Source organism: Rhincodon typus, chromosome 39, assembly GCF_021869965.1.
Source record: "Rhincodon typus isolate 14 chromosome 39, sRhiTyp1.1, whole genome shotgun sequence".
NCBI lineage: Eukaryota > Metazoa > Chordata > Chondrichthyes > Orectolobiformes > Rhincodontidae > Rhincodon > Rhincodon typus.
Genome location: NC_063370.1, coordinates 11,841,028 through 11,867,115, shown reverse-complemented (window position 1 = coordinate 11,867,115; position 26,088 = coordinate 11,841,028). Strand labels below are relative to the sequence as shown.

Below are 26,088 nucleotides of genomic sequence, written 5' to 3'. Positions count from 1 at the left end.
CCCGAAACGTCAGCCTCCTGCTCCTATGATGCTGCTTGGCCTGCTGTGTTCATCCAGCTCTGCACCTTGTTGTCTTTAATTCCTACTACCTACTTCCATTTTGCAGCCATCTTTCAATGTTTCTACTGTCCAGCCCCTCAATCCATCTGTTTTAACTTTTGTCGTGAGTCTCCCTTTGCTTTTTAATCCAACTCGCCCATTTATTAACTTCATTTCATATTCATCATTAAAAACATGATTATGGCTCATCAAATCTATCTTTAATATACTAAATTTGCTTTGTATGTTGCACACGTTATTTTGACATCATTGTTCCTATATCTATTGTTATTGACTTCAATATCCTTTTCTTCATTCTCCTTCAACAATTCTCACCCATTTCATTCTCCAAAACAGCTAACCCTTTACTCCTTCAGAGTTTCTTACGTATTCATCCCACTACTTTTGCTCCTGCGTCATCACCAGCTGCTCTTCCATCGAGTTCCATTGCACTCAGTTCCTTCATCTGTCTCATTATAGGAAAATTTGACCTGAACCCTGACTAATGCCTCCACGACAACTCAGCTGACGTAGCTGTTATCCCCAAACTGATTGCACTTACTCTTATCACTGCTAAGGCACAAAGACAAGCTGTTACCTGGCGGATTGAAAGCAATTACCCATGCCTGGGAAAAGGAGGAGTTGAGGCTACATAAACAAAACTATTTTGACACCTGCTTGATAACTTTATTTCACTTCACTTGATGAAGGGGCAGTGCTCTAAAAGCTTGTGATTTCAAATAAACTTGGTGGACTACAACCTGGTGTCATATGACTTCTGACCTCATGCCTCAAGGACAAATGACTGCCCTGCTGAAGAATTTAAGGAGTTAATTACAAGACAGGCTGGGTCATTAAACAGACTGTTAAGGCTAAATGTAACAAGGAACAGAGGAGTTACTTCTGATAAGGAAGCAAGCTGTGATATATATTAGTATATAATTTTATACAAATGTATATAAATAACTTGGATGAAAACGTAGATGGGTGGGTTAGTAAGTTTGCAGACGATAGAAAGATCAGTGGAGTTGTGAATAGTGTAAAAGGTTGTCAAAGGATACAACGGGATATAGGTCAGTTGCAGATATGGTTGGAGAAACAACAGATGGAGGTTAATCCAGACAAGTGTGAGGTGCTGCACTTTGGGAGATCAAATGTTAAGGAAAAATACATCGCTAATGGCAGGACCCTGAACAACACTGATGTGCAGTGGGATCTTGGAGTTCAAGTCCATAGCTTGCTGAATGTGGCCACACAAATAGATAGCATGGCGAAGAAAGCATATGGCATGCTTGCCTTTATCTGTCAGGGAACTGAGTACAAGAGTCAGGATGTTATGTTGCAACTTTATATGACTTTGATGAGTCCACAGTTAGCGTAGTGAGTTCAATTCTGGTTGCCACATTACAGGAAAAATGTTGCAGGCTTTTGAGAGGGTACAAAAGAGTTTTACCAGGATGCTGCCTGGATTAGAGGGTATGAGCTATAAGGAGAGGCTAGAAAAACTCAGGTTGTTTTCTCAGGAGCGACGGAAGCTGAGGGGAGACTTGATAGCAGTTTATAAAGTTATGAGATGCATAGATAAGTTTGATGGTCAGAATCTTTTTCCCCAGAGTTGAAATGTCTAAGACTGGGGGATATGCATTTAAGGCGAGGCAGGGGGAAAGTTCAAAGGAGACGTGAGGGACAAGTTTTTTTTTACACAGAGTAGTAGGAGTGTGGAACGTGCTGCCAGGAGTGGTGGTGGAGACAGATACAATAGGAGCATTTAAGAAACTTTTAGATAAGCACATCAATATGCAAGGAATAGAGGGAATTGGACAAGGGCAGTCAGAGGAGATTAGTTTAATTTGGCGTCATGCTCGGCACAACATCGTGGGCCGAAGGACCTGTTCCTGTGCCATCCAATTCTATGTTCTAAGCTGCAGACTCAAGGACTCCAGAAGAGTAATAAATATTTTTGATGAAAGAATCTAAAAGATCATCAACAATGTCACACCATTCATCTGAAGAACCAGAAACTATATAAGACTTCAACACCAGAACTCTTCTTCAGCAGAACTTCAAAACAACAATGTTGCACAAGAATCAAACCCTTGATTGTCTGTGAGATTTCTTAACAAGTAGCCAAATTAAAGGTAACATGTAGCACGTTACCACAACAACTTACAGGACTAACTACTGGGCTGGAATCTAATAAGGCCCTTGATTGACTGTCACAGTAGCCCTTGACTAACACGTACACCGTTTAACCCCTCATACAGATAGGTCCGTTTTGATTTTCTCACATGGTTGTTCGGTTGAAGCACACTCATTGTGTTTACTGGATAAGCTGCTGGCTCATGTGAAATCAATATGGCACAATGCCCATATAGCAAAATGCCCACCTCCTTAACTGTTCAGTGCTCTGAACTATGACAAGCTACCATCTTTCTCTATGCACTAAAAAGCAATGCAGGCCATAGCAGCCAGCAGACTCCAAGTACAAAGCTAAGAACAAGAAGATGCATCCTGTTTTAGCATGAGATACATGTGCATCCTTGCATGCAAAGCAGCCTGGCAGAACCAAGCAAATTGTAAGTGTCCTTGAGCTCCAAAGTGAAGTCCTGAAATGCTGAAGTGGCATGTCAGTTGATTCAAAAGCAGGCATAATGGTGAGTAGAGGTTGTTGGTTTGCCATTGAAGATGAGAAGTGAAAGAGGCCAGTGTCTGTGGATCATGCAGGGATATTATAATGAAGTCAGAGCTGGATGAATGACCCAAGAAGCAAGCGGCAAGCCGCTGCTGCCAGGTTTCCACTCTGCCTTTCATGTTGGGAACTGGCACCATCTAGTTTCTCAGAAAAGAGAATTAGAAGCTGCACAGAAATAAGACAAGTTGGACTACTAGTGACAATGCAAATGCATAAAAAATAAGTGAGTTGCTTATCAAATCTGAAGGGAAAAATTGAAAATTTTTGTCTAGTTCGAGATTCTGATTGTTTCATTTTTACTGTATTTTCCCAATTTTTCACCTTTACCTATACTGCTCAAGACAGTGAATCCAGCAGCAACATAATTCTACCACAAAATAGAACTCTATAAATTCTATAAGATGCAGACTTCGAAACCTAGATCTAAAACATCAGGGAAATTAGCTTTATTCTGACATTCCATGGACATAGGATATCTATTAGTTTCTTCTGATAACTCAAACAGATTATAATGAATACTCATACTACATTTTCTTGCACGTTACTTTTTAAGCCTTTTAAAATAAGATTCATTCAATGTAACACTGTAAGCATTGTAGTTATCTATATATAATCTGCAAACTGGAAAATTTCTACCCATGTAGAGCTGAATAACCCTCATTCATTGATTATTTCTTCCTATTAAATACCATTAATTCCTGAAATATGGTTCATTGTTGCTATATCCATCATGAGTATTCCTTACTTTCAGATGAGCATAAATGCAATCTTTTATAATTCTGCTGAATGTTGAATGAACATGAAACTTATAATCTAATATACCCTTGGATTAACACCAATAAATTTTACTGCTTGTAGCAGGTAGTGACTTAAAATAATATTTAAATTAAAATATATTTGATGAAAATAGATACCATGTCTGGCAACATAGCTGGAGTGGGAAAGAGTTGATGATAATGTTTCTCCCTGTTCAGACGCTGCCAGACCTACTGGGCATTTCTAGTATTTTCCATTTTCATCTCAGATTTCTAGCATCTACAGTAATTTGATATCAAAATAATATGTCTAGCCTGACTCAAATTTATTAAGATATTCATTAGATTAAACAAGAGCCAAATATTGCTAACCTCATGTCCAATGTCAAATTGCTTGATATTTGGGTCAACACCAACTTCCAAAGTGTATTTCAGGTTTAAGTATCCATCAATATTTAAAAGAATACTGAAGAGAACAGCACGGTGAAAAGACAACAGAAAGAGAAAATTAATATTGAATAGCTTCTGCAGTAAAAGCACATTGTATTAACTGAATAAAACAAACAAAAATTTATGACAGTCCATACGTGCACTGAGGCATTGTTTGAAATTTCAATATATCACTGTTACAACCACAATCCTGTTTTATTAGCAGTTTGCAGATCAAGTTATCTGGCTAGGCATCAGACTGAATGGCACAAGTGAATTAGTTGGCCTTTATATCAAATTAGTTATTTTATCTAGTATAAGCCCACAAATTACCAGATTTATAGAACTCAATTCTTCAATCTGCACCAGTGAGATTTGAATTCGTAACCTCTGGATTCTTCATGCTGTGCCATAACTACAAGTTTCTGCATGTTTTAATTGCTAAGCCCAAACTAAGCAGTGTTAACTTAATAGAGTAGTTGACAATATATTTGTATTATCATACTAGCACACTGATTCCTGGGTCATGGAATCACAGAGTACTGAAGAGGCCTTTCAGCCCATTTGAGTCTCCACTGCCAAAATTATATCACTTACGTACACTAGTTTCACTTGTCCGCACTTCACTTTGAATGTTATGATATTTCAAATGCTCATCCAAGTATATCTTCAAGGTTGTGAGGTTGCCCTCCTCAACTACACTCCTAGGCAGTACAAGCCAGACCCTCCGCCCTCACACCACTGTAGAAAGTTCAAACACTACTCCAGTACTTGGTAATGAAAATAAAAGCCTTAAATATTGCTAAAAGGGGGCAAGAAGTGAAAGCTTTGCATCTTGCATTTATAAGATCCAGGATGCAAGAAACAGACTTAGAAAAAGGGACTCTATTTTAAATCCTGACTCCTGCGCCCTAGGTCTGATGAAAGCAAGATGAAAAGCTTCAACTTCTTTTCTCCTTTTAGCAATGTGAAAATACAGGCAAAATTTGGTTGATAGTAATTGCTGCACAAGCAACAATAGACATTTGATTAAAGTATTGCTTTGTATCAGTAGGAGTAAGAGTGAAGTGATAGGATATTACTTTGGTTCAGTGTGAATGCTCAGCTAGAAATAGTGTTTGGTACGGAGCCCCAACTTCATCCCTGTCTTCTTCATAGATCAGCTGTGCAATTTAGATATTCCCTATTATGATGTTTGTGATAGCTTGATTGAAACAAACAGCTGAATTTTTAAATGATGGTAATAAGAGAACTATACATTTTATCTGAATGATTGAACTATGATCAACTTTCTTCTGTCTCCAGTTCTTTTCTTTCTTCTCTTTGGACACTTCACCCAAATAGCAAATTGTTATTAAGTATTGCTCTATGTAGAACACCCAGCTGAGCTTTTTAACTGTTCCAATTTTCTTTATTGAACTGATGTTGGCACCATTTGACCGAGGCTGTCAACATAGTCATAACTATCGTAAAGGACTTGAAAAGTTAACTCTGCTGAGCTTTGCCAGCAATGTCTGTTTTTTGTTGCAGATCTCCAACATCTACAGTTCTTTGTGTTATTTGTAAAGGATAGTCGTGGTAACTGGAGATAAATCATTTCAATCTCAGGACATGACTGCAGAAGTTCCTCACCATTGTGCCCTAGGCCCGATCATCTTCAGCCACACTGCTTCACTATTGTCGTCCTCACTGATTCCCAACCTACATTTTTAAGGTGAGAGGAAAGAGATTTAAAAAAAGACTTGAGGGGCAATTTTTTGTTTTACACAGAAGATGGTTTGCGGGCAGAATGAATTTCTAGAGGAAGTGGCAGATGTAGGCACAATTACAATGCTTAAAAGACATTTGGATAAGTACATGAAAAGGAAAGGTTTGGAGGGATATGGGCCAGGAGCATGCAGGGGTGGGACTAGTTTAGTTTGGGATTATGTCTGGCATGGATTGGTTGGACAGAAGGGTTTGTTTCAATGCTATATGATTCTATGACATGGTATACCTTGACATCCAGGATTCCCTGGACTTGCTGCCCTTCACTCTTAGAAGAATATGCTGGTCCTGAATTCTCATTATACTACTTTTAATAGATTCCTACTTTCCCAACGTAGACTTACCTGCGCCCAGTCTATGTTTACCAGATCCTTCTAGTCTTGTCTAAATGGTAAGAGATTGGAAAACTCCAAGATGCAAAGTGACCTGGGTGTCCAAAGTGCATGAATTGCAGAAGGTTAATATGCAGGTACAGCAAGTAATTAGGAAAATGAACAGAATGTTATCGCTTCAGAGATAGCAGGAACTGCAGATGCTGGAGAATCTGAGATAACAAGGTGCAGAGCTGGATGAACACAGTAGGCCAACCAGCATCAGAGGAGCAGGACTCTGATGCTGCTTGGCCTGCTGTGTTCATCCAGCTCTGCACCTTATTATCTCAGAATGTTATCGCTTATTGTGAGGGAAACTGAATACAAAAGTAAGGAAATTATGCCTCAGTTATACAGGGCATTGTTGGTGACCAAATCTGGATTACTGTGTACAGTATTGGTCTGCAGTTCAGACAAGATTTATTAGACTAATATCTGGAATAGGCTGGACAAGATGGATTGTATCCGTTTGAGTTTAGAATACTAAGAAGTAAATTGATTGAAACATACAAGATCCTGAAAGGACTTGATTGGTTGGATATGAAAAGGATAAGACCTTTGAAATTGGGTAGGAGGGTTCACTGTTTGAAAATAAGGAGTCATTACGTTATGACAGATGGGGCAACATATTTCTGTCAGAGAATCTCTACAGTGCAGAAAAGAACATAAGAATCAGGTGCAGGAGTAGGCCATCTGGCCCTTTAAGCCGACTCTGCCATTCAATAAGATAAAGGCAGATCTTTCTGTGGCCTCAGCTCCACTTACCCACCATTTCACCAGAACCCTTAATTCCTTTACTGTTCAAAAAATTATCTACCTTAGCTTTAAAAACATTCAATGAGGAAGCCTCAATTACTTCACTGGGCAGAGAATTCCACATAGTTATAACCCTTTGCATGAAGAAGTTCCTCCTCAATTCAGTCCTAAATCTGCTCCCCCTAATTTTTAGGGTATGCCCTCTTGTTCTAGTATCACCTGCCAATGGAAACAGCCTCCCTTCTTCTATCTTATCTATTCCCTTCATAGTTCTTTTGTTTCTATAATATTCCCCCTCATTCTTCTAAATTGCAATGAATAAAATCCCAATCTACTCAGTCTGTCTTCATAAGACAACCCTCTCAACTCTAGAATCAACCTTGTTAATCTCCTCTGCACCCTCTCCAATACCAGAACATCCTTTCTCAAGTCAGGAGACCAAAACTGCACACAGTACTCCAGGTGTGGCCTCAACAGCACCCTATACAGCTGCAACGTAACCTCCCTACTTTTAACCTCAAACCCGCTAGCAATGAAGGACAAAATTCCATTTGCCTTAATTACCTGTTGCACCTGCAAAGCAACATTCTGCAATTCATGCACAAGGACACCCAGGTCCCTCTGCACAGCAGCTTGGTGCAATTTTTTACCATTCAAGTAATAGTCCTTTTTACTGCTACTCCAACCAAAATAGATGACTTCACATTTATCAACATTGTACTCCATCTGCCAGATCCTTGCTCACTTCCTTATCCTATCTATATCCCTCTGTAAACTTTCAGAGTCCTCTGCACACTTTGCTCTACCACTCATCTTAGTGTCATCCACAAACTTTGACACACTACACATGGTTGCCCGACTCCAAATCACCTATGTAAATTGTAAACAATGGCAGTCCCAACACTGATCCCTGAAGCACACCACTTGTCACTGATTGTTGCAAAGTTATGTAGAGTACTTATGGATTGCAAGGCAGGATGTTAGAACTTGTCTATAAAATGATGAGGGGGGGGGGGAAATGGGTGGTCCCTTTAAAGACGGTATGTTTTTTCCAGGCTTCGGGAATAAAAAAACTGTCTGCAAGCAGCAGCTGACACAGAGTTCCTGAAATTGAAACATTTGTATCAAAAGGCTGTATGGTTAGCAACCCAGACAGAAGTCATGTTTTGTTATTAAGGCAACCAGATTGAATATCAGACAATTAATTTAAACCAGGCACTTAGAGACTAAAAGATATTAAATTTTAATCTGATGGTTTTGACAACTTAGGACCAATCCTATTGTAAGGAAGTGATAGGTCATCTAGGGTATAAAAGAAGAGGTTATTTGAAAATTCCTGAGAGAGCAACTGCCATCTGTTAGAGTTAACAACAAGCAGCCCTAAAGAGAAAATCACTGACTCTCACAGAATTCTCTAAGCTCTCAGAAAACCATCATTTAACTAAAGGTGCAGTGGCACTCTTAGCTAATATTCCTGACACAAGAATTCGATGGAGAAAGGTGTTCCTGACTGATGATCAGGGGAGAAGACATATCCTGGTTGTTGGAAATGCAAGTAAAAGATAGGCTAGTGGAGAAGAGAGTTATGATGAGCAAATCAAGCCAAAGACCTATTAGGGATATATACAAATATGTCAAAACCTTACCAAAATTCGATGAAAAGGATGTAGAAGCCTTCTTCATTTCCTTTGACAAAATGGGGAACCAGATGAACTAGCCAGAGACTATGTGGGTAATGTTAATTCAGACCAAGTTGGTAGGAGAGTTAGTGAGGTATTTACAGCGCTGTCAGAGGAGGTGAGAAGAGAATATGAAGAAGTAAAACAGGCTATTTTGAATGCCTACGAATTGGTACCAGATGCATATAGACTCATATGCATAATTTATAATGGCTCAGAAATATAAGGAAGGAACCAAGTCAGGCTTATGTCGAGTTTGAAAGAATTAAACATAGCAACTTCAAAAGATAGAAGAGAGCATTAAAGATATAAAAGACATAATAGCACCTTAGAGACATTATTCTGTTGGAGGAGTTCAAAAACTCACTTCCAAAAATGTAAGAACTCATGTTGAGGAACAGAAAGTTAAAACAGCAAGAAGAGCTGCAGAGATGGCTGATAAATACACATTAGTGCACAAATTTAAATCTAGATTCCAACAGCAATTTCATTCCGTGAAAATCAAAAAGTAGACCACACGGTGAACAGTTTACCACATGTGAAAAAAGAAAGCCAAGAGGGTGGAAAAGAGGTGAAAGATCTCATGTGTTGTCACTGTAATGCACAAAGTCAGTGTACTGATGGATTAAGAGAGGCACTGGGGAAAAGGGATGTGATAAAAGAGGCTAAACTGTAGGATTAGCTGCGTTAGTGAAGAAAATCCCAAGTTTGGGGGCAGTACAGTACAGTGGCTCAATGGTCAGCACTGCTGCCTCACAGCGCTAGGGACCCAGGTTCAATTCCAGCCTCGGGCAACTGTCTGTGTGAAGTTTGCACATTCTCCCCGTGTCTGCGTGGGTTTCCTCTGCGTGCTCTGGTTTCTTCCCACAGTCCAAAGATGTGCAGGTTAGGGTGGATTGGCTAGGCTAAATTACCCATAGTGCCCAGGGACATTTAGGTTAGAGGGGTTGGACATGGGAAGTGCAGGGGTAGGGAAATGGGTCTGAGTGGGATACTCTTCAGAGGGGTGGTATGGACTCGTTGGGCCGAATGGCCTGTTTCCACATTGTAGGAATTCTATGATTGGAGAAGTCGAGGAGCGGCAGGAGAGTGAACAGCCAAGTCACGGGCTGGAAAGTAACAGAGTGTCCGCTCTTTTCAAAGACTTCACTTCTGTGGGTAAGGTTTACTCAGGTAGAACAGGGGAAGTAAGTAAAGAAGTTAAAACAATGAGAGATACGGGATCTGGTCAATCTCTAACAATAAGAGAGGAAAGTATTTGCACTTCTTCTGAAATGTTACCCAAGAGAGTGATAATCTATGGAATAAATGAAGAGAGATTTAGTGTTCCCCTGTGTAAGATAAGGCTGGAAAGTCAAATCAAGACCAGGGAAGTGACAGTGAGAGTGATTGAAAGAGTGTCTATTCCAGGAATACAGTTTGTTCTCGGAAACAAAATAGCTGGATCAAAGGTGAGAGTGATGTCCATTGTAGTGGAGAAGCTAAAAGAAAAATATCTGAAATTTTCCGAATTTTTCTGAAAGTGAGTTTGTGTGGTGGCAAGATCCAACAGTCATAAGTTAAAACAAGAAGGGAAAACCAAAGAGAAAGACGAAGGAGTTGAGTTCCAGTTAGCTGACACTCTGTTTGATGAAATGGTAAAGGAGGAACCTACGCAGGTAGAGGTGTCTGGTTCTGAAAGACTAATGGAGTTACAACAAAAAAATGAGACAATAAAAGATTCATATCATAAAGCCTACTCAGAAAAGTAATCAGAAATGTGTTCCAGAATGTATTCCAGAAGATCCCTTCAAAGCAAGGTTGAGTGGTCCCTATCAGCTTGAGAAGAAGTTAAGTCAGGTGAATTATCTGGTAAAGATGCCAGATAGAAGAAAAAATTTATCGGGTTTGTCATGTGAACACACTGAAACCTTACTATGATAAAGAAAGGGAACCGGAGAAACAGGGATTAATTACTGTCACTCAGAGTGAGGAATCAAATACAGATGACGTGGATTTTGATGTGCCTCAAAATAAATTGAATAATGAGGACGTCTTAAAGAATGGGATAGGGTAGTGAGCTATCCATCTCAGGAACAGCGAACTGAATTGAAAGGTTTGTTGCAGGACTAGGAGGACTTATGTAGAAATAGAATGGGGAGGACTAATACCATAGTATATGAGGTTGACATGGGGAATGCTGTCCAGATAAAGCAACACCCTACAGGCTTGATCCTCTCAAAGCAGCACAGATACAGAAGGAAGTGGAAGTGATGCTCCAAGAAAACATCATTGAGCCAAGTCAAAGTGAGTGGAGTTAACCCATCCTATTGGTTCCCAAACCTGATGGTACTCGACGATTCACGTAGATTATCGGAAGGTCAACGCCATGACTAAACAGACACATACTCAAGTCCAAGGCTGGAGGACTGTGTGGAAAAAGTAGGACAAGCCATTTACATCACAAAGTTGGACTTACTTTGCAGTTACTAGCAAGTACCTTTGTCGGAGAGAGCAAAAGAAATTTCTGCATTTGTAACCCCAAGTAGGCTGTATCAATTTAAAGTAATATCCTTTGGAATGAAGAATGCACCAGCCACTTATGAACAGACTCGTGGCAGGATTGACTAATTGTGCCATCTATATAGATGACTTAGTGATCTTTAGCCACTCGTTGTCAGATCACATGGAGCATTTGGCAGTGCTCTTTGACAGACTATGGAAGGCAAAGTTGGTCTTAATTAGGCAAAAAAGAATTTGCAAAGGCGGAAGTGATGTTCTTAGGGCACAACATAGGACACTAATGGATGACACTGAGGAACGTGAAGACGAATACCGTCAAGGAATTTCCAAGACCATTCTCGAAGAAGGAGGTGCTACAATTTTTGGCAGTCAGCAGATTCTACAGGAAGTTTATACCAAACTTTAGTAGCGCGGTGGCACCGCTGACAGATTCGTTAAAGAAGAACATGAAATTCCGGTGGGCAGACCAATGCCAGGAAGTATTTGAGAATTTAAAAGCAGTGTTAACCACCACACCAGTTTTAGCCATGTCAAATTTCATGAAACCCCTTAAAGTCGCTATCGACACAAGCGATGCAGGGGTTGGGGCTGTGCTGTTACAGGAGGATGAATGTGAAATTGAAAGGCCAATCAGTAACTTTTCATAGAAGCTCAATATCCACCAGAGAAAATAATCAACCGTTGAAAAAGAGTCATTGAGTTGATACTGGGCTTATGACATTTTAATGTTTATGTTGTAAACAATGCATCAGAGACAGTTTTGTACACTGATCATGACACTTTGATATTTTTGGAAAGATTTAAAGATAGAACCACCAGACTATTTCATTGGAGTCTCATGTTACACGCATTTAATTTACAGATTGTACATGTTGAGGGTGTGAAAATGTTATTTTGGATGCATTATTGCCTGTTTGAAAGGAGAATGTGTATATAAGGTAGAAACGGTAGTGTTCAATGCTATATATATGTATATAGAATTGGTATGAAATAGGTAACTCTAGATTACATATCCAGTAACAATGGCGTTAAGATTTAGAGAGAAAAAAACAAAGCCAGCTTTTCATCATGATGTGTCTTTTTTTTTCTTAAGGGAGTTGTGAAGTTAGCTACAGTCGTTGTGGATTGGAAGGCAGGATGTTCGAATTTGTTTGTAAAATGATTGGGGAAGAATGCGTAGTCCCTTTAAAAGATTATGTGTTTTTTTCCCACGCTTGGGGATTTAAAAAAAAACTGTCTGCAAGCAGCAGCTGACACAGAGAGTTCCTGAAATTGAAACATTTGTATCAAAAGGCTGTATGGTTAGCAACCCAGGCAATAGTCATGTTTTGTTATTAAGGCAACCAGATTGAATATCAGACAATTAATTTAAACCAGGCACTTAGAGACTAAAAAATACTTAAATTTTAATCCAATGGTTTTGACAACTTGTGACCAATCCTATTGTAAGGGACTAACAGGTCATCTAGGGTATAAAAGAAAAGGTTATTTGAAAATTGCTGTGAGAGCAACTGCCATCTGTTAGAGTTAACAACGAGCAGCCCTGAAGAGAAAATCAGTAGCTCTCACAGAATTCTTTAAGCTCTCAGAAAACTATCATCTAAGTAAAGGTACAGCGGCACTCTTAGCTAATATTCCAGACACAAGAATTTGACAGAGAAAGGTGTTCCTAACTGATGAACAGCAGAGAAGGCACAGAACATTACAGAAGATATATCCTGGTTGTAATTCTGACAGACTAAGTTTTAATTTTTTTATTGTTTTGGTTTATATAAGTGCGTCTTGTATTTATTGGAACAGCACACCATTAGAATTTTTGTTTTATTTGGGAATAGTAAGTAGTAAGGGGGAATTGTTCAATTTGTTAACGGTTCAGGTAACTTGTTCACTGTTAGAGTTAGATTTAAAAAAATGTTATTTGTTGATTATAGTGAAAGGAGTTCATTTCATTTAATCACCCCTTTATAACAGATTGGGGAGTGACAGGCAGGTTATACCACTTTTCACACTTCCTTTAACAGATTGTAAGGTGAGGTGAGCTTCCCTGGGTGCTTCAGTTTTAGTCATGGAGCGGGGGGGAATGACCTCCACTTCATAACACTGATCACCAACAAGAAAAGCACTCATATATCCCCACTGTTTGCTTGCTGTTAGTTAACCAATCGTCTATCCATGCTAATGCACTTCCCATAATGCCGTGCACCTTTATCTTATGCAGCAGCCTTTTATGTAGCACCTTGGTCAAATGTCTTTTGGAAATCCCGATACACCATATCTATTCAGTCCCCGTTGACCACCTCACTTGTAATGCCTTCATAGAATTCCAGCAAATTATTTAAACATGACCTGCCTTTTATGAACCCATGCCACATCTGCCCAATGGGACAATTTTATTCCAGATGTCTTGCTATTTCTTCCTTGATGATAGATTCAGAAGTTAAGCTAACCGGCCTATAATTCCCCATATTTCGTCAACCTCCTTTTTTAAACAGTGGCATCACATTTGTTATTTTCCAATCTGCTGGAACTGCCCCAGAGGCAAGCGAATTTTGGAAAATTAGCATGAGCGCATTTGCTATTTCTCTCACCATCCCTTTTAATACCCAGGATTGCATTCCATCAGGGCCAGGACACTTGTCTACCTTCAGCTCCATTAGCTTGCCCAACACTACCTCTTTCATGGTACTGGTCATTTCTAAGTCCTCACCTACCTTAGTCTCCTTACCGTTAATTATTGGCATGTTATTCGTGTCCTCCACTGTGAAGACTGACACAAAATACCTGTGCAATGCCTCAACTATTCCCTCATTTCCCATTATTAAATTCTCCCTTCTCATCCTCTAAAGGACAAATGTTTACTTTAGCCACTCTTTCTCGTTTCATATATTTGTAGTAACTTTTGCTATCATTTTTATATTCCGAGCTAATTTATTCTCATAATCTATCTTACTTTTCTTTATAGCATTTTTTGTGTAGTTTTGTAAAGTTTTCCCAGTCTTCTAGTTTCCCACTGGCCTTTGCAACTTTGTATGCCTTATCTTTTAATTTGATAGCCTCTCCTATTTCCTTAGGTATCCATGGCTGATTACCCTTTTTCCTACCGCCCTTCATTTTCACTGGTATGTAGTTTTGCTGAGTACTTTGAAAAGTTGCTTTGAAAGTCCACCACTGTTCCTCAACTGTCCCACCATAAAGTCTTTGTTTCCAGTCTACTTTAGCCAACTCCTCACTCATCCTATTGTTGTCTCCTTTGTTTAAGCACAGGGCCCTGGTATTGGATTTTATCTTCTCACTTCCCATCTGTATTCTAAATTCAACCATACTGTGATCGCTCCTTCCAAGAGGATCCCTAACTAGGAGATCATTAATTATTCCTGTCTCATTAAACATGACCAGATCCAGGATAGCTTGCTCCTTTGTCATTTCCATTACATACTGTTCAAGAAAACTATTACGGATACATTCAATGAACTCCTTCTCTAGGCTGTCTTGACTGACCTGGTTTGACCAATCAACACGTAGATTAAATCCCCCATGATAATTGCTGTACCATTTTTACAGGCATTAGTTATTTCTTTGTTTATTGCCTACCCCAGTGTAATGTTATTATTTGGTGGCCTATAGATTACACTTGTCAGTGACTTCTTTTTCTTAGAATTTCTAATTTCCACCCAAATGGATTCAACCTTATTCTCAATAGAACCTAGAAGATAGCAAGACTGCAAATGCTGGAGTCTTGATGAAGGGTGTAAACCCGAAATGTCAACACTCCTGCTCCTCTGATGCTGCCTGACCTGCTGTGTTCTTCCAGCTCCACACTGTATTGTATACAGAACTTATATCATCTCTCACTACTACCCTGATGTCATCCTTAAATATCAGAGCTACACTACCTCCCTTACCTTCCTGTCTGTCCTTCCGCATAGTGTGATACCCCTGAATATTTAATTCCCAATCGTGACCATCCTGCAACCATGTTTCTGTAATGGCTACATATTCATTCATGATGATTTGTGCTGTTAACTCATCTATCTTGTTTTGAATGCTACAAGCATTCAGCAAAGTGCCTTTATGCAAGTTTTTATACCTTCTTTTTGAATTCTATATTTCCATTAATAACATCGCCCGAGTTTTCCTTCCTTTCAACTTCTTTCATAGCCTTCGATGTAGTTAAATCCTCCTGCATGCATATTAACCTACTGCTTTCTTTTCTATTTACCATTATACTTCCTGTCATTTTCCCCTTCCCTTCCCCCCAGTTCACTATTTTAAAGTCCTAGTGGCCACCCTATTTATTCTTTTTGCTAGAACACTGGTTCCAGATCAGTTCAGGTGAAGACCGTCCCAATGGTACAGATCCCTCCTGTTCCAAAACTGATGCCAATGCCCCATGAAATGGAACCCCTCTTTCCTACACCACTCCTTTAGCCACGTGTTTACTTCTCTAATTTTCTTATCCCTATGTCAATTTGCACATGGCTCAGGTAGTAATCTGGGGATTACAAGCCTTCAGGACCTGTTCCTTAATCTCATTCCTAATGCTTGATAATCCCCAAACAGGTCCTCCTTCCTAGCCTTGCCTATGTTGTTTGTCCTAATGTGGACCACAACAATTGGATCCTCGCCCTCCCACTCCAATATCCTTTCAAACCAGTTATGGATGCTCCTCACCCTGACACCAGGCAAGCAACACAGCATGCGGGAGTCCTGATGCTGCTTACAAAGAATACGATTAATCCCCCTAATACAGAGACCCTTACAACAATCACTAGTCTTTTTGCTCCCCCCTCATGAATGGCCTCTTGTACCATGGTGCACTGGTCAGCCAGCTCATCCTACCTACAGCCCTTTTCCTCACTGGGAGCAAATACCTCATAACTGTTAAACAAGGTCAAGAGCTGAGGTTCCTCCGTTCCTGAATTCAGGATCGCCGTAGCTTCTTCACTTGCAATCACACTCTGCTGTCCCTGCTCAATGACTGAATTTGAAGTACTTAATCTACCAGGTGTGACCGCCTCCTGAAACAAAGCGTCCAGGTACTTTTCCCCCTCCCAGATGTCCCGGAATGTTTGAAGCTCAGATTCCATCTCATCAACTCTGAGCCGAAGTACTTTAAGCAACCAACACTTGTTGCGAATGTGGTCACTGCAGCTTGTAATGGGAACTGCCAACTCCCACATCATACAGCTACAGCACATTGCCTGCCTAGCCATCTCTACTTACTTAGTTACTTTATTAATTTATATAAATTTATTAATGAGTTAATTAATTTATTAATACTTCTTTGCTGTGTTCTTTTTCAAGTTCAATGCAGATTTCCTACCAGCCAGGAATCAGGTCATAGCTTCCCTGTGACGTCACTCCAGTTTTTTTTCCCGTAGCTACAATGTGCCCTGAGCTCAGTTAGTTTTATACTAACTCAATGCTGCTGCTCCACCCTCCAGATGCTCCCTGCAGACTAGCAAGAGCAGACAGACAGAGGCCATTGAGCCCATCAAGTCTGCACTCACCCTCCACAGAACATTTCTAGCCCAATCCACCACAAGTGTTTCTACCATGGCTAACCCACACATCCCTGGACACTACAGGACAATTCGGCATGCCATTCTACCTAACCTGCACACCTTCAAATTGTGGGAGGAAACCGGCGCACATAGCAGAAACCCACACAGACAAGGAAAGAACATTTAGACTCCACACAGAGTCTACCGAAGTACACTAAAAAGAATTTCTACCCCATTAAACTAATATTGTATTCTAATATTGGTCCTCATTTTTAAACTCATGGAGCTTGAACCTGATCTTTACTAGAAGTGTGAAATAGGCTTGTAGCAAATCAGCAGCCTGTTTTGCATGCCATGTAATTAGGCACAAATTCAATCTGCCGATTTTTATGAACTTATTTTGAACTGCTAGTAACGTAAGTTCCAGGCTATTGTCCTTAAAATTGCACAGTAATATATCAAAAAGCTTAACATTATTTTATGAAATCATTTTAGCAATGACACTTAATAACCATTTAAAACGAGTGTAGAATTAAACACTTAGGAATTCATGAAACAGTTAAATTCCATCATACTCTCATTTCACAACATTCTTCGAGCATCCACATTTTTGACTAACGTTTTCAATAAAATAACAAAAAATATTTTAAATTTGTTTCCATACTTCTTGTCTGGTATTTGCAAGCTGATCTTATTGCTTGTGATAAGTGCTTCGGAGACGACAGATCCGTTCTTATAAGGCAAAGGAACAAGCCATGCTACATCACAAATCTCAGCCAAACAGTCAGAACCTGAAGTAAAAGACAAAGAAAGGCAGTGAAGTGTTGATTTGGTCCATAAAGCTTGATTACAGCATGATTAATTGGCACTAAGGAAATAACAGAAAACATTATTGCAGTATTTGTTTATCATAAATGCAACTCTGATCTCCAGCAAAAATGTATGGCACAAATGGGATAGAGATCCAGTGAGACAAGATTTCAGTATTTTTTCTGTTCCGTTATACCTTATAAACTCACACAAATTCACTTTCTTAATCATAGAAACTAGTTTTAAGAATATCCAGTTATAGTTATGGAATAAGGAAACTAATCCAACAAAGGTACTTGATCTCATACTAGGGAGGCAATAGGAATGGAGTGAAAAATACATCACTTATCCATTATTGCCATTTTGATTCTTTATTATTTCACAGGATTGGGTGTTGCTGGTAAAGCCAGTATTTATTACCTGTTCCTGAACTGAATGATTTTATTGATAAAGGTGGCAATTTTCCTTCCCTAAAGTGAAGATACCTAGCGGTATCTTTAAACAACAACTGATAAAAGTTGTAATGGATACTATTACGAAGACTAACTTGGTGCTTCAGATTTTAAATTCCACTATCTACTGTGGTGTGAATGGAGCGCATGTCAACACATCATTAACCTGTGCCTTTGGATTACTAGGTCCCGTGACATTATCAATTATCCCACCATCTCCCCTAACATCTAGTACCTTGGGGAGCTAAATAACAGACTAGTAGGTTTGATGGAAAAGTAAACTCAAGAGTTTGTAAGGAGTCGGCTTTCCAGTGCAAGGCTCATAAATGTCTACAGTGAAATTCCATTGCCCCACTGCTTAAATGTATAATTTAGTAGAATTACATCATTACTCACAGCCCGTGAATTGTATTTATTCCAGGCAATAAGTTCTTAAAACTGTAATATCCTTTAACATTGCAAGTGACAGTGTGATTGATCACTTATACTTGTTCCTCCTTTCATACTGAAATAACCGCAGAGAGGCCGGTATCCCATTGCCAAGTCACCCTTTACTTACTAGTGCACAGTACACTGGCTATGGCAGCCAGCTCGGAGTCAGTCTTCAACTGAGGAAATTCTTATCTCTGGTTATATCTCTTTTTGGCAAAATCATAATTTTCACAAAATACGAGAAATTATTACGTTATTGACAATTGCATCACTAGTTGAATGGAGTTTGCTTTTATTTCCTGTACAGGAACTTCAGCCCAGGGCCTGCACACAAAGGCTCGGTCCCTGCACAACAGGCTCAGCCTGGAGCCTACACACAGAGGCTCAGTCTGGGATCTACTCACTAAAATATCGGCACAGAAGCCAGGTCCCATCACCAAGTCACCCCTTATTTCACAAGTGCATCAGTACACTGGCTGTAGCAAGCCAGCTCAGAGTTTGTCTTCTAATCCCCTGGTTATATTAGTCAGCCAAGGCTTTTCTGATTGGCCCAGTTTAAGAACCCCAATCAAGAACTTCGTAGTCAACAGGTCTACCAGTTCCAATCACTAAACATAGACAGCAGGATAAGTCAACAAAACTGTCTCCGCTCTCCAGAACTAAGGCTTAAACTGACAAAACTACCAAGTCAGAAGCAGGAAGGCTTTTATTTTTGTTTTTCTATGGTATGTGAACATCCCCAGCAAGACCTGTATTTGTTACTTATTTGTAATCCCTTGAGAAGGTGATGGAAACTGAATCACCTTCTTCAGCTGCTGCTCATGTAAATACACCTAGAGTTCTTAGGACGGCAGTTCTGGGACTTGGACCGATAAAGAAACAGTGTTATAGATCCAACATCAGAGGGTGAGAGGAAGAACTTGTAGGTGACCTCTTCATCTCCAACTGCCGTCGAGACATCAATCGCCTCAACCTCTCCACCCCTCTCACCCACTCCAACCTCTCCCCCGCAGAACGTGCAGCCCTCCGCTCCCTCCACTCCAATCCCAACCTCACCATAAAACCCGCGGACAAGGGAGGTGCAGTTGTAGTATGGCGCACTGACCTCTACATCGCCGAGGCCAGACGCCAACTCTCCGACACCTCCTCCTACCGCCCCCTTGATCATGACCCCACCCCTGAGCACCAAACCATCATCTCGCAAACCATCCACAACCTCATCACCTCAGGTGACCTCCCACCCACGGCCTCCAACCTCATCGTTCCCCAACCTCGCACTGCCCGCTTCTATCTCCTTCCCAAAATCCACAAACCTGAATGCCCTGGTCGACCCATTGTCTCCGCCTGCTCCTGCCCCACCGAACTGATCTCCAACTATCTCGACTCCATTTTCTCCCCCTTGGTCCAGGAACTCCCTACCTATGTCCGTGACACCACCCACGCCCTCCACCTCCTCCAGAACTTCCAATTCCCCGGTCCCCAACACCTCATCTTTACCATGGACGTCCAGTCCCTCTACACCTGCATTCCCCATGCAGATGGCCTTAAGGCCCTCCGCTTCTTCCTGTCCCGCAGGCCCGACCAGTCCCCCTCCACTGACACCCTCATCCGCTTAGCCGAACTCGTCCTCACACTCAACAACTTCTCTTTCAATTCCTCCCACTTCCTACAGACAAAGGGGGTAGCCATGGGTACCCGCATGGGCCCAAGCTACGCCTGCCTCTTTGTAGGTTACGTGGAACAATCCCTCTTCCGTACCTACACCGGCCCTAAACCCCACCTCTTCCTCCGTTACATTGATGACTGTATCGGCGCCGCCTCGTGCTCCCACGAGGAGCTCGAACAGTTCATACACTTCACTAACACCTTCCACCCAACCTTAAATTTACCTGGACCATCTCTAACACCTCTCTCCCCTTCCTGGACCTCTCTGTCTCCATATCGGGCAACCACCTCGAAACCGATATTCATTTCAAGCCCACCGACTCCCACAGCTACCTAGAATACTCCTCCTCCCACCCACCTTCCTGCAAAAATGCTATCCCCTATTCCCAATTCCTTCGCCTCCGCCGCATCTGCTCCCAGGATGAGGCATTCCACTCCCGTACATCTCAGTTGTCCTCGTTTTTCAAGGACCGTAACTTCCCCTCCTCGGTGGTCGAGAACGCCCTCAACCGTGTCTCCCACATCTCCCGCACCTCATCCCTCACACCCCGTCCACGCAATAAAAACCAAAAAAGAATCCCCCTCGTCCTCACGTACCACCCCACCAACCTCCGGATCCAACGCATCATCCTCCGACACTTCCGCCATCTGCAATCCGACCCCACCACCAAAGACATCTTTCCCTCCCCACCTTTATCTGCTTTCCGGAGGGACAACTCTCTCCGTGACTCCCTTGTCCGCTCCACACTCCCCTCCAGCTCCACCACACCCGGCACTTTTCCCTGCAACCGCAGGAAGTGCTACACCTGCCCCCATACCTCCTCCCTCACCCCCATCCCAGGCCCCAAGAAGACTTTCCACATCAAGCAGATGTTCACCTGCACATCTGCCAATGTGATATACTGCATCCGCTGTACCCGGTGTGGCTTCCTCTACATCGGGGAAACCAAGCGGAGACTCGGGGACCGCTTTGCAGAACACCTACGCTCGGTTCGCAACAAACAACTGCACCTCCCAGTCGCGAACCATTTCAACTCCCCCTCCCATTCCTCAGACGACATGTCCATCCTGGGCCTCCTGCAGTGCCACAACGATGCCACCCGAAGGTTGCAGGAACAGCAACTCATATTCCGCTTGGGAACCCTGCAGCCCAATGGTATCAATGTGGATTTCACAAGTTTCAAAATCTCCCCTCCCCCCACCGCATCCCAAAACCAGTACAACTCGTCCCTGCCTCCCTAACCTGTTCTTCCTCCCACCTATCCCCTCCTCCCACCTCAAGCCGCACCTCCATCTCCTACCGACCAACCTCATCCCGCCCCCTTGACCTGTCCGTCCTCCCTGGACTGACCTATCCCCTTCCTAACTCCCTACCTACACTCACCTTTCCTGGCCCCATCCCCGCCTCTTCGACCTGTTTGTTTCCTCTCCACCTATCCTCTCCTCTATCCCTCTTCTATCCGCCTCCCACTCTCTCCCTATTTATTTCAGAGCCCCCTTTCCCTCCCCCTTTTCTGATGAAGGGTCTGGGCCCGAAACGTCAGCCTCTCTGCTCCTATGATGCTGCTTGGCCTGCTGTGTTCATCCAGCCCTGCACCTTGTTGTCTCAGAACTTGTAGGTGGATTGTTTACATGCAATTGGTCCTCTTGAATTTCTGGATGTAAGTTTTTGTGTGTTTGGAAGGTGCTGTCAAATGGCGAGTTGTTGCAGTGCATCTTCTATATGGTGCACAGTGCTGCTGCTGCTGCTGCTGCAACGGTGGAGAGAATGATTGTTTAAAGTAGTGGATTGATCACCAATCAAATGGGCTGGATTGTGTCAACCTTCCTGGGTGTTCTTGGACCTTCACTCACCCGGGTAATAGACAGTATTGTGTCAGTCTTGACTTAGACAGGTTTGGCACAGTCTAGAGCTAAGGTAATTGTCACACAGTACCCAGGCTCTGACCTTTTCTTGCAGTCACAATATTTATATATAGCTAATCCAGTTAAATTTCTAGTCAATGATAATCCCCAAGATGTTGATGATGCAAGATTCAACAACGGTAAGCCACTGAATGCAGAGGTGAAGGAGTTAGATTTTCTCCTATCATTGTCCAGCATTTGTGTAGCACAAACACTGCTTGCCTTTTATCTGCCTAAGCCTGAATGTTATCCAAATCTAAGGACACTGACTGCTTTAGTATCTCTACAGGGTACAGAATAATGGAATCTCACACTCTCACTTCTGACTGTAAGGTTCTCTACGTAGCAGGGCTTGACTCGGACTTCTGGAATTTCAGCTAATATGAATAACAGATGTTATGCTAACAAGCAAAGTAAGTAGTAAAAAAAGTCAAGCTCAATATAATAGTGACAAACAGTGTGATTAATTAACTCAGGAAATCTGATCAGTGAAGGAAGCATTACAGAATGAGTGGTCCGAGAGAGGGAGAGACAGTGAGACCTAAGATCTACTGTCTAGTGTTATTAACTAGGTAGGCAAGTTGATGATTATTTTTGAGTTTTAAAGGTTTATAATTTTTTTTCTCTAAGCTGGGTTCACAGATAAACTAGCACAGGGGATTATACAAGTAAAGTACTGGATTAAATTACTCAGTTACACTATTTGATAAAACTAAAAGTAACAGGTGAAAGATAACTTTAAATGTGAATGCTTAATTAGTTGAATAACATACAGTAGATACTGGGTAGATGACGTGTTGCAGGTAGCATGAGAGAGCTGATGAATGCTGGTGAGATCCACAGCAATCATATCTGGACTGGATGTCTACTGGTGGCACGATGGCTCAATGGTTAGCACTGCTGCCTCACAGCACCAGAGATCTGGGTTTGATTCCACCCTCAGGTGACTGTCTGTATGGAGTCTGCACATTCTCCTCGTGTCTGTGTGCATTTCTTCCGGGTGCTCCGGTTTCCTCCCACAGTCCAAAGATATGCAGGTTAGGTGGATTGGCCATGCTAAATTACCCATAGTATCCAGGGATGTGTCGGTTAGATGGTCTAGCCATGGGAAATGCATGGTTACAAGCACAGGGTAGAGGGGTCAGTATGGGTGGGTTGCTCTTTGGAGAGTCGGTGTGGACATTTTGGGCCGAATGGCCTGTTTCCACACTGTAGAGATTCTATGCTCAAAGAATTTTAGCTCAGAATTGATCAGTTGGAGCCTGACATTGGACTGTGCATCGGGGAAGGGCAAGTTACCTGGACACTACTCTAGAGGGCAGTCATACACTTTGCTCCATAGCACTTCAGATGCTGCAAGTCAGGAACTGCATTTTACACTGCGGTCCTATACCTCGGAACTCAGAAAATGGTGCAGAAAGGGAAGCTAGCACATTGTTTCTGCAGGGATCTGAAGACCCTGGTGGACAAGGTGGTCAAGAGAAAAGCAGTGCTGTTTCCTCCAAACTGCTGATGAAGGCCACACCACCAGATGCTGCAACCCAGATCAGTGCTATGTCCACGGTTAAAAAGAAACTCCTAGCAACGTTGAAAGAAGGTAAATAACAGTCTGCAAGATGAAGTGTCATCATTTTCTCTATGCTACCTTGCATTCAGAGTCACTACCACTCACTTTAACGCTGGCATTGTGCACACCTCTCACTAAGGCTGATGGATTGCAATTCTCACTATTACCAGTTGGTACCATTTTTACAAGATTGTACCACTATGCCAGGGAGTTAGCAGATGGGGTAAGTTGAGGTGGGTGGGAAGTGGGGCGAGGTAGGGTGGCTGTTAAGTGGGGGAGGGTTTATACAATGACAGGTAAGTGAGTAATGGCTTAGACCAGATTTTAATTCTTCTATCATTTTCTAGTTAACTAATCAGGTAAGTGAGTCACAATGATCCAAAGTCTCCAACTCTAATTCAGAGTTTTCGATTTTTTAAAAGGATTGTAGACAGTTTGACATCTTAACAAGAGGAGCAAAAAAACCTGATCAAATGCTGAAGGACTGCAGGACTCAGATACAGAGGAACCTGGGCATTTTAGTGTATGAATCAGAAAAGGTTAGTATGCAAATACAGCAAGAATTTAGGAAGTTAACAGTACGCTATTGATTATTACAAGTGGAACTCAATACAAAATGAGGGAGTTGTGCTTAGTTATAAAAGGCACTGGTGAAAGCACCATCTGGGAGTACTGCACTTAGTAGATATTACTATTATAAGAAGCCACTTACTCAGTATCTTATCTAACAATTTTTGAAAAACCACGTAAGCTAAGTCCACATTTCTCTTAACTTATTCATTTGTTTCTAAAATAATTCAATTATATTTATCTGTTAACATCTACTTTTGGTGTTGACTGTCTGAAAGACTTAAGTATTTCTAAGTGAATACTAATTTTATCCTGTGTTAGGTCCTCTAAAAGTTTACCATGACAGATGATCAACTCCCATGCTATTTTGAATAGAGAAATTACATTTGCAGTCCTTTGGCACAAATTCTGTTGTCAAATATGTTTACAAGAATGTTACCAAGCCCTCCACTAATTTTGCTCTGTCTTCATTCATTGTTCAAATTTTTGTTGCTCCATCTTATCTTTTCTCTGCTTGTGTCATTAATGCAGAACACTTACCATCATTAGCCACTGGTGCTGCTATTACAGCAATCTCCAATAATTCTGGCATGGTGTAAACTGAACGAACAGGTTGCTGAAATCTTATCTTCACAATAGGTTGCATTCCCTGAAAGTATGCAGACATGGCAGCTAATTTATTTTGTTCCTGTTATATGAATAGAAAAGGAAATAAGTTATTTTTTTTTCTTTATTCATACATGGGATGAGGGTGTTGCTGGCTAGGTAGCATTCATTGCTCATCCCTAATTCAGAGTCCAGAGTCAACCACATTGCTGTGGGTCTGGAGTCATGTAAGGGGGAGGAAGAAATCACATGTAGGCCAGTCCAGGTAAGGATGGGTAGTTTTCTTCCCTAAAGGACATTAGTGAGCCAGATGGGTTTTTCCTCACAAATTGACAATGGATTCATGGTCATCATTAGATTCTTAATTCCAGATTGTTTTTTATTATATTCAAATTCCACCATCTGCTGTGGCAGGATTTGAACCAGGGTCCCTAGAAAGTTATCTGGGTCTCTGGATTAACAATCCAGTGATAATACCACTAGGCCATTGCCTCCCCCTAATTGAAATAAGGAGTTAAATATATGAATAAATAGAACTAAAATCAAACGTAATTTTTAAAAAGACAACTTTATGAGACTGATAAATATATATTAAAATGCAAACATTAATAGACGTCTCTACAGTTTGTCGTAGCTAATCTGAAAATTAAAATTAAACATTGCTTCTGATGTTTATCAGAGTCAAGCTTTGGTTCAAATGTGGCAATTTCATCAATTGCTATAATACAGTAACTTTACTTTAATTATCGTTGCATGACTAACTAAAGGTAAAAATGACTCCATGCTTTGATTTCAAAAGATGAAGACCTCACTGATATACTCGCAATGCTATTAATTGCTCACTTTACAAAGCTTCCTAGAAATATAATGATCCACTCTTACATCCTATTTCCAAATATTTAGAACTGCATAAACAATAAAACTCTCCTTCCCACAGTAAACTCTCAGTATTCACTTTCGCTGTGTTTACCTATGCATCTTTGTTCTATCACCAATGCTTTTCTCCTATTTCTCAGTGAATTGCACAATTGAAGTATTTCTTCTTCCTCCCCCTTATGTTTCAATCCTTGAATTACATGGCAATGGTGAGTAGTTTGGGAAAATATGGTGAAAATGAAAAAAATAAATAGTCTAATTTTCTATCTGAGGTTTAAATGGCTAGATGACAATCTCGCTAGTGCATGGCAAGAGCTAATTGCAGGTATTAACATCTCATTACTATCTAATCTTGGCCCATTTCTATGCTTGCATATTGCTATTTTCCCAAGCAGTGGGGATAAACTAGGTGGCAACAATTCCCGTCATGAAAGTCTGAATAGGTACTTGCTACCTGCAACTCGCTGCTTGCTCTTCTAGGCCTCTGGCTTTGTCAGTATTCCTAACATTTCAGAACCACTCCAGGGACAGTGACTGCCTGTGGACTCCATCCAAGGAGAATGGCATCATTCATGCACTAGCCTCACTAAATCATCATAGTGAATCTTTGCTTTCTTATATTATGGTTCACTACTGCAAAAATGCACTTTATAGATCACTGAAAACGTCACCTGTGGGTCAGGCACCTATCTCATGCATCAGAGTATGGTG

At 41.2% G+C, this 26,088-nt stretch overlaps 1 protein-coding gene across 1 annotated transcript in view; it reads right to left on the bottom strand.

Moving 5' to 3' along the window:
• The window catches only part of LOC125487290 (cation channel sperm-associated auxiliary subunit gamma-like), a 253,929-nt gene that overhangs the window by 198,917 nt on the left and 28,924 nt on the right, over positions 1 to 26,088 (bottom strand). The window contains exons 3-6 of the mRNA XM_048618228.1: positions 24,436 to 24,544; positions 17,159 to 17,285; positions 5,548 to 5,616; positions 3,859 to 3,952 (exon numbers count right to left, since the gene is read on the bottom strand). Coding sequence (XP_048474185.1) covers positions 3,859 to 3,952; positions 5,548 to 5,616; positions 17,159 to 17,285; positions 24,436 to 24,544 — 399 coding nt within the window. The remainder of the gene's footprint in view (positions 1 to 3,858; positions 3,953 to 5,547; positions 5,617 to 17,158; positions 17,286 to 24,435; positions 24,545 to 26,088) is intronic.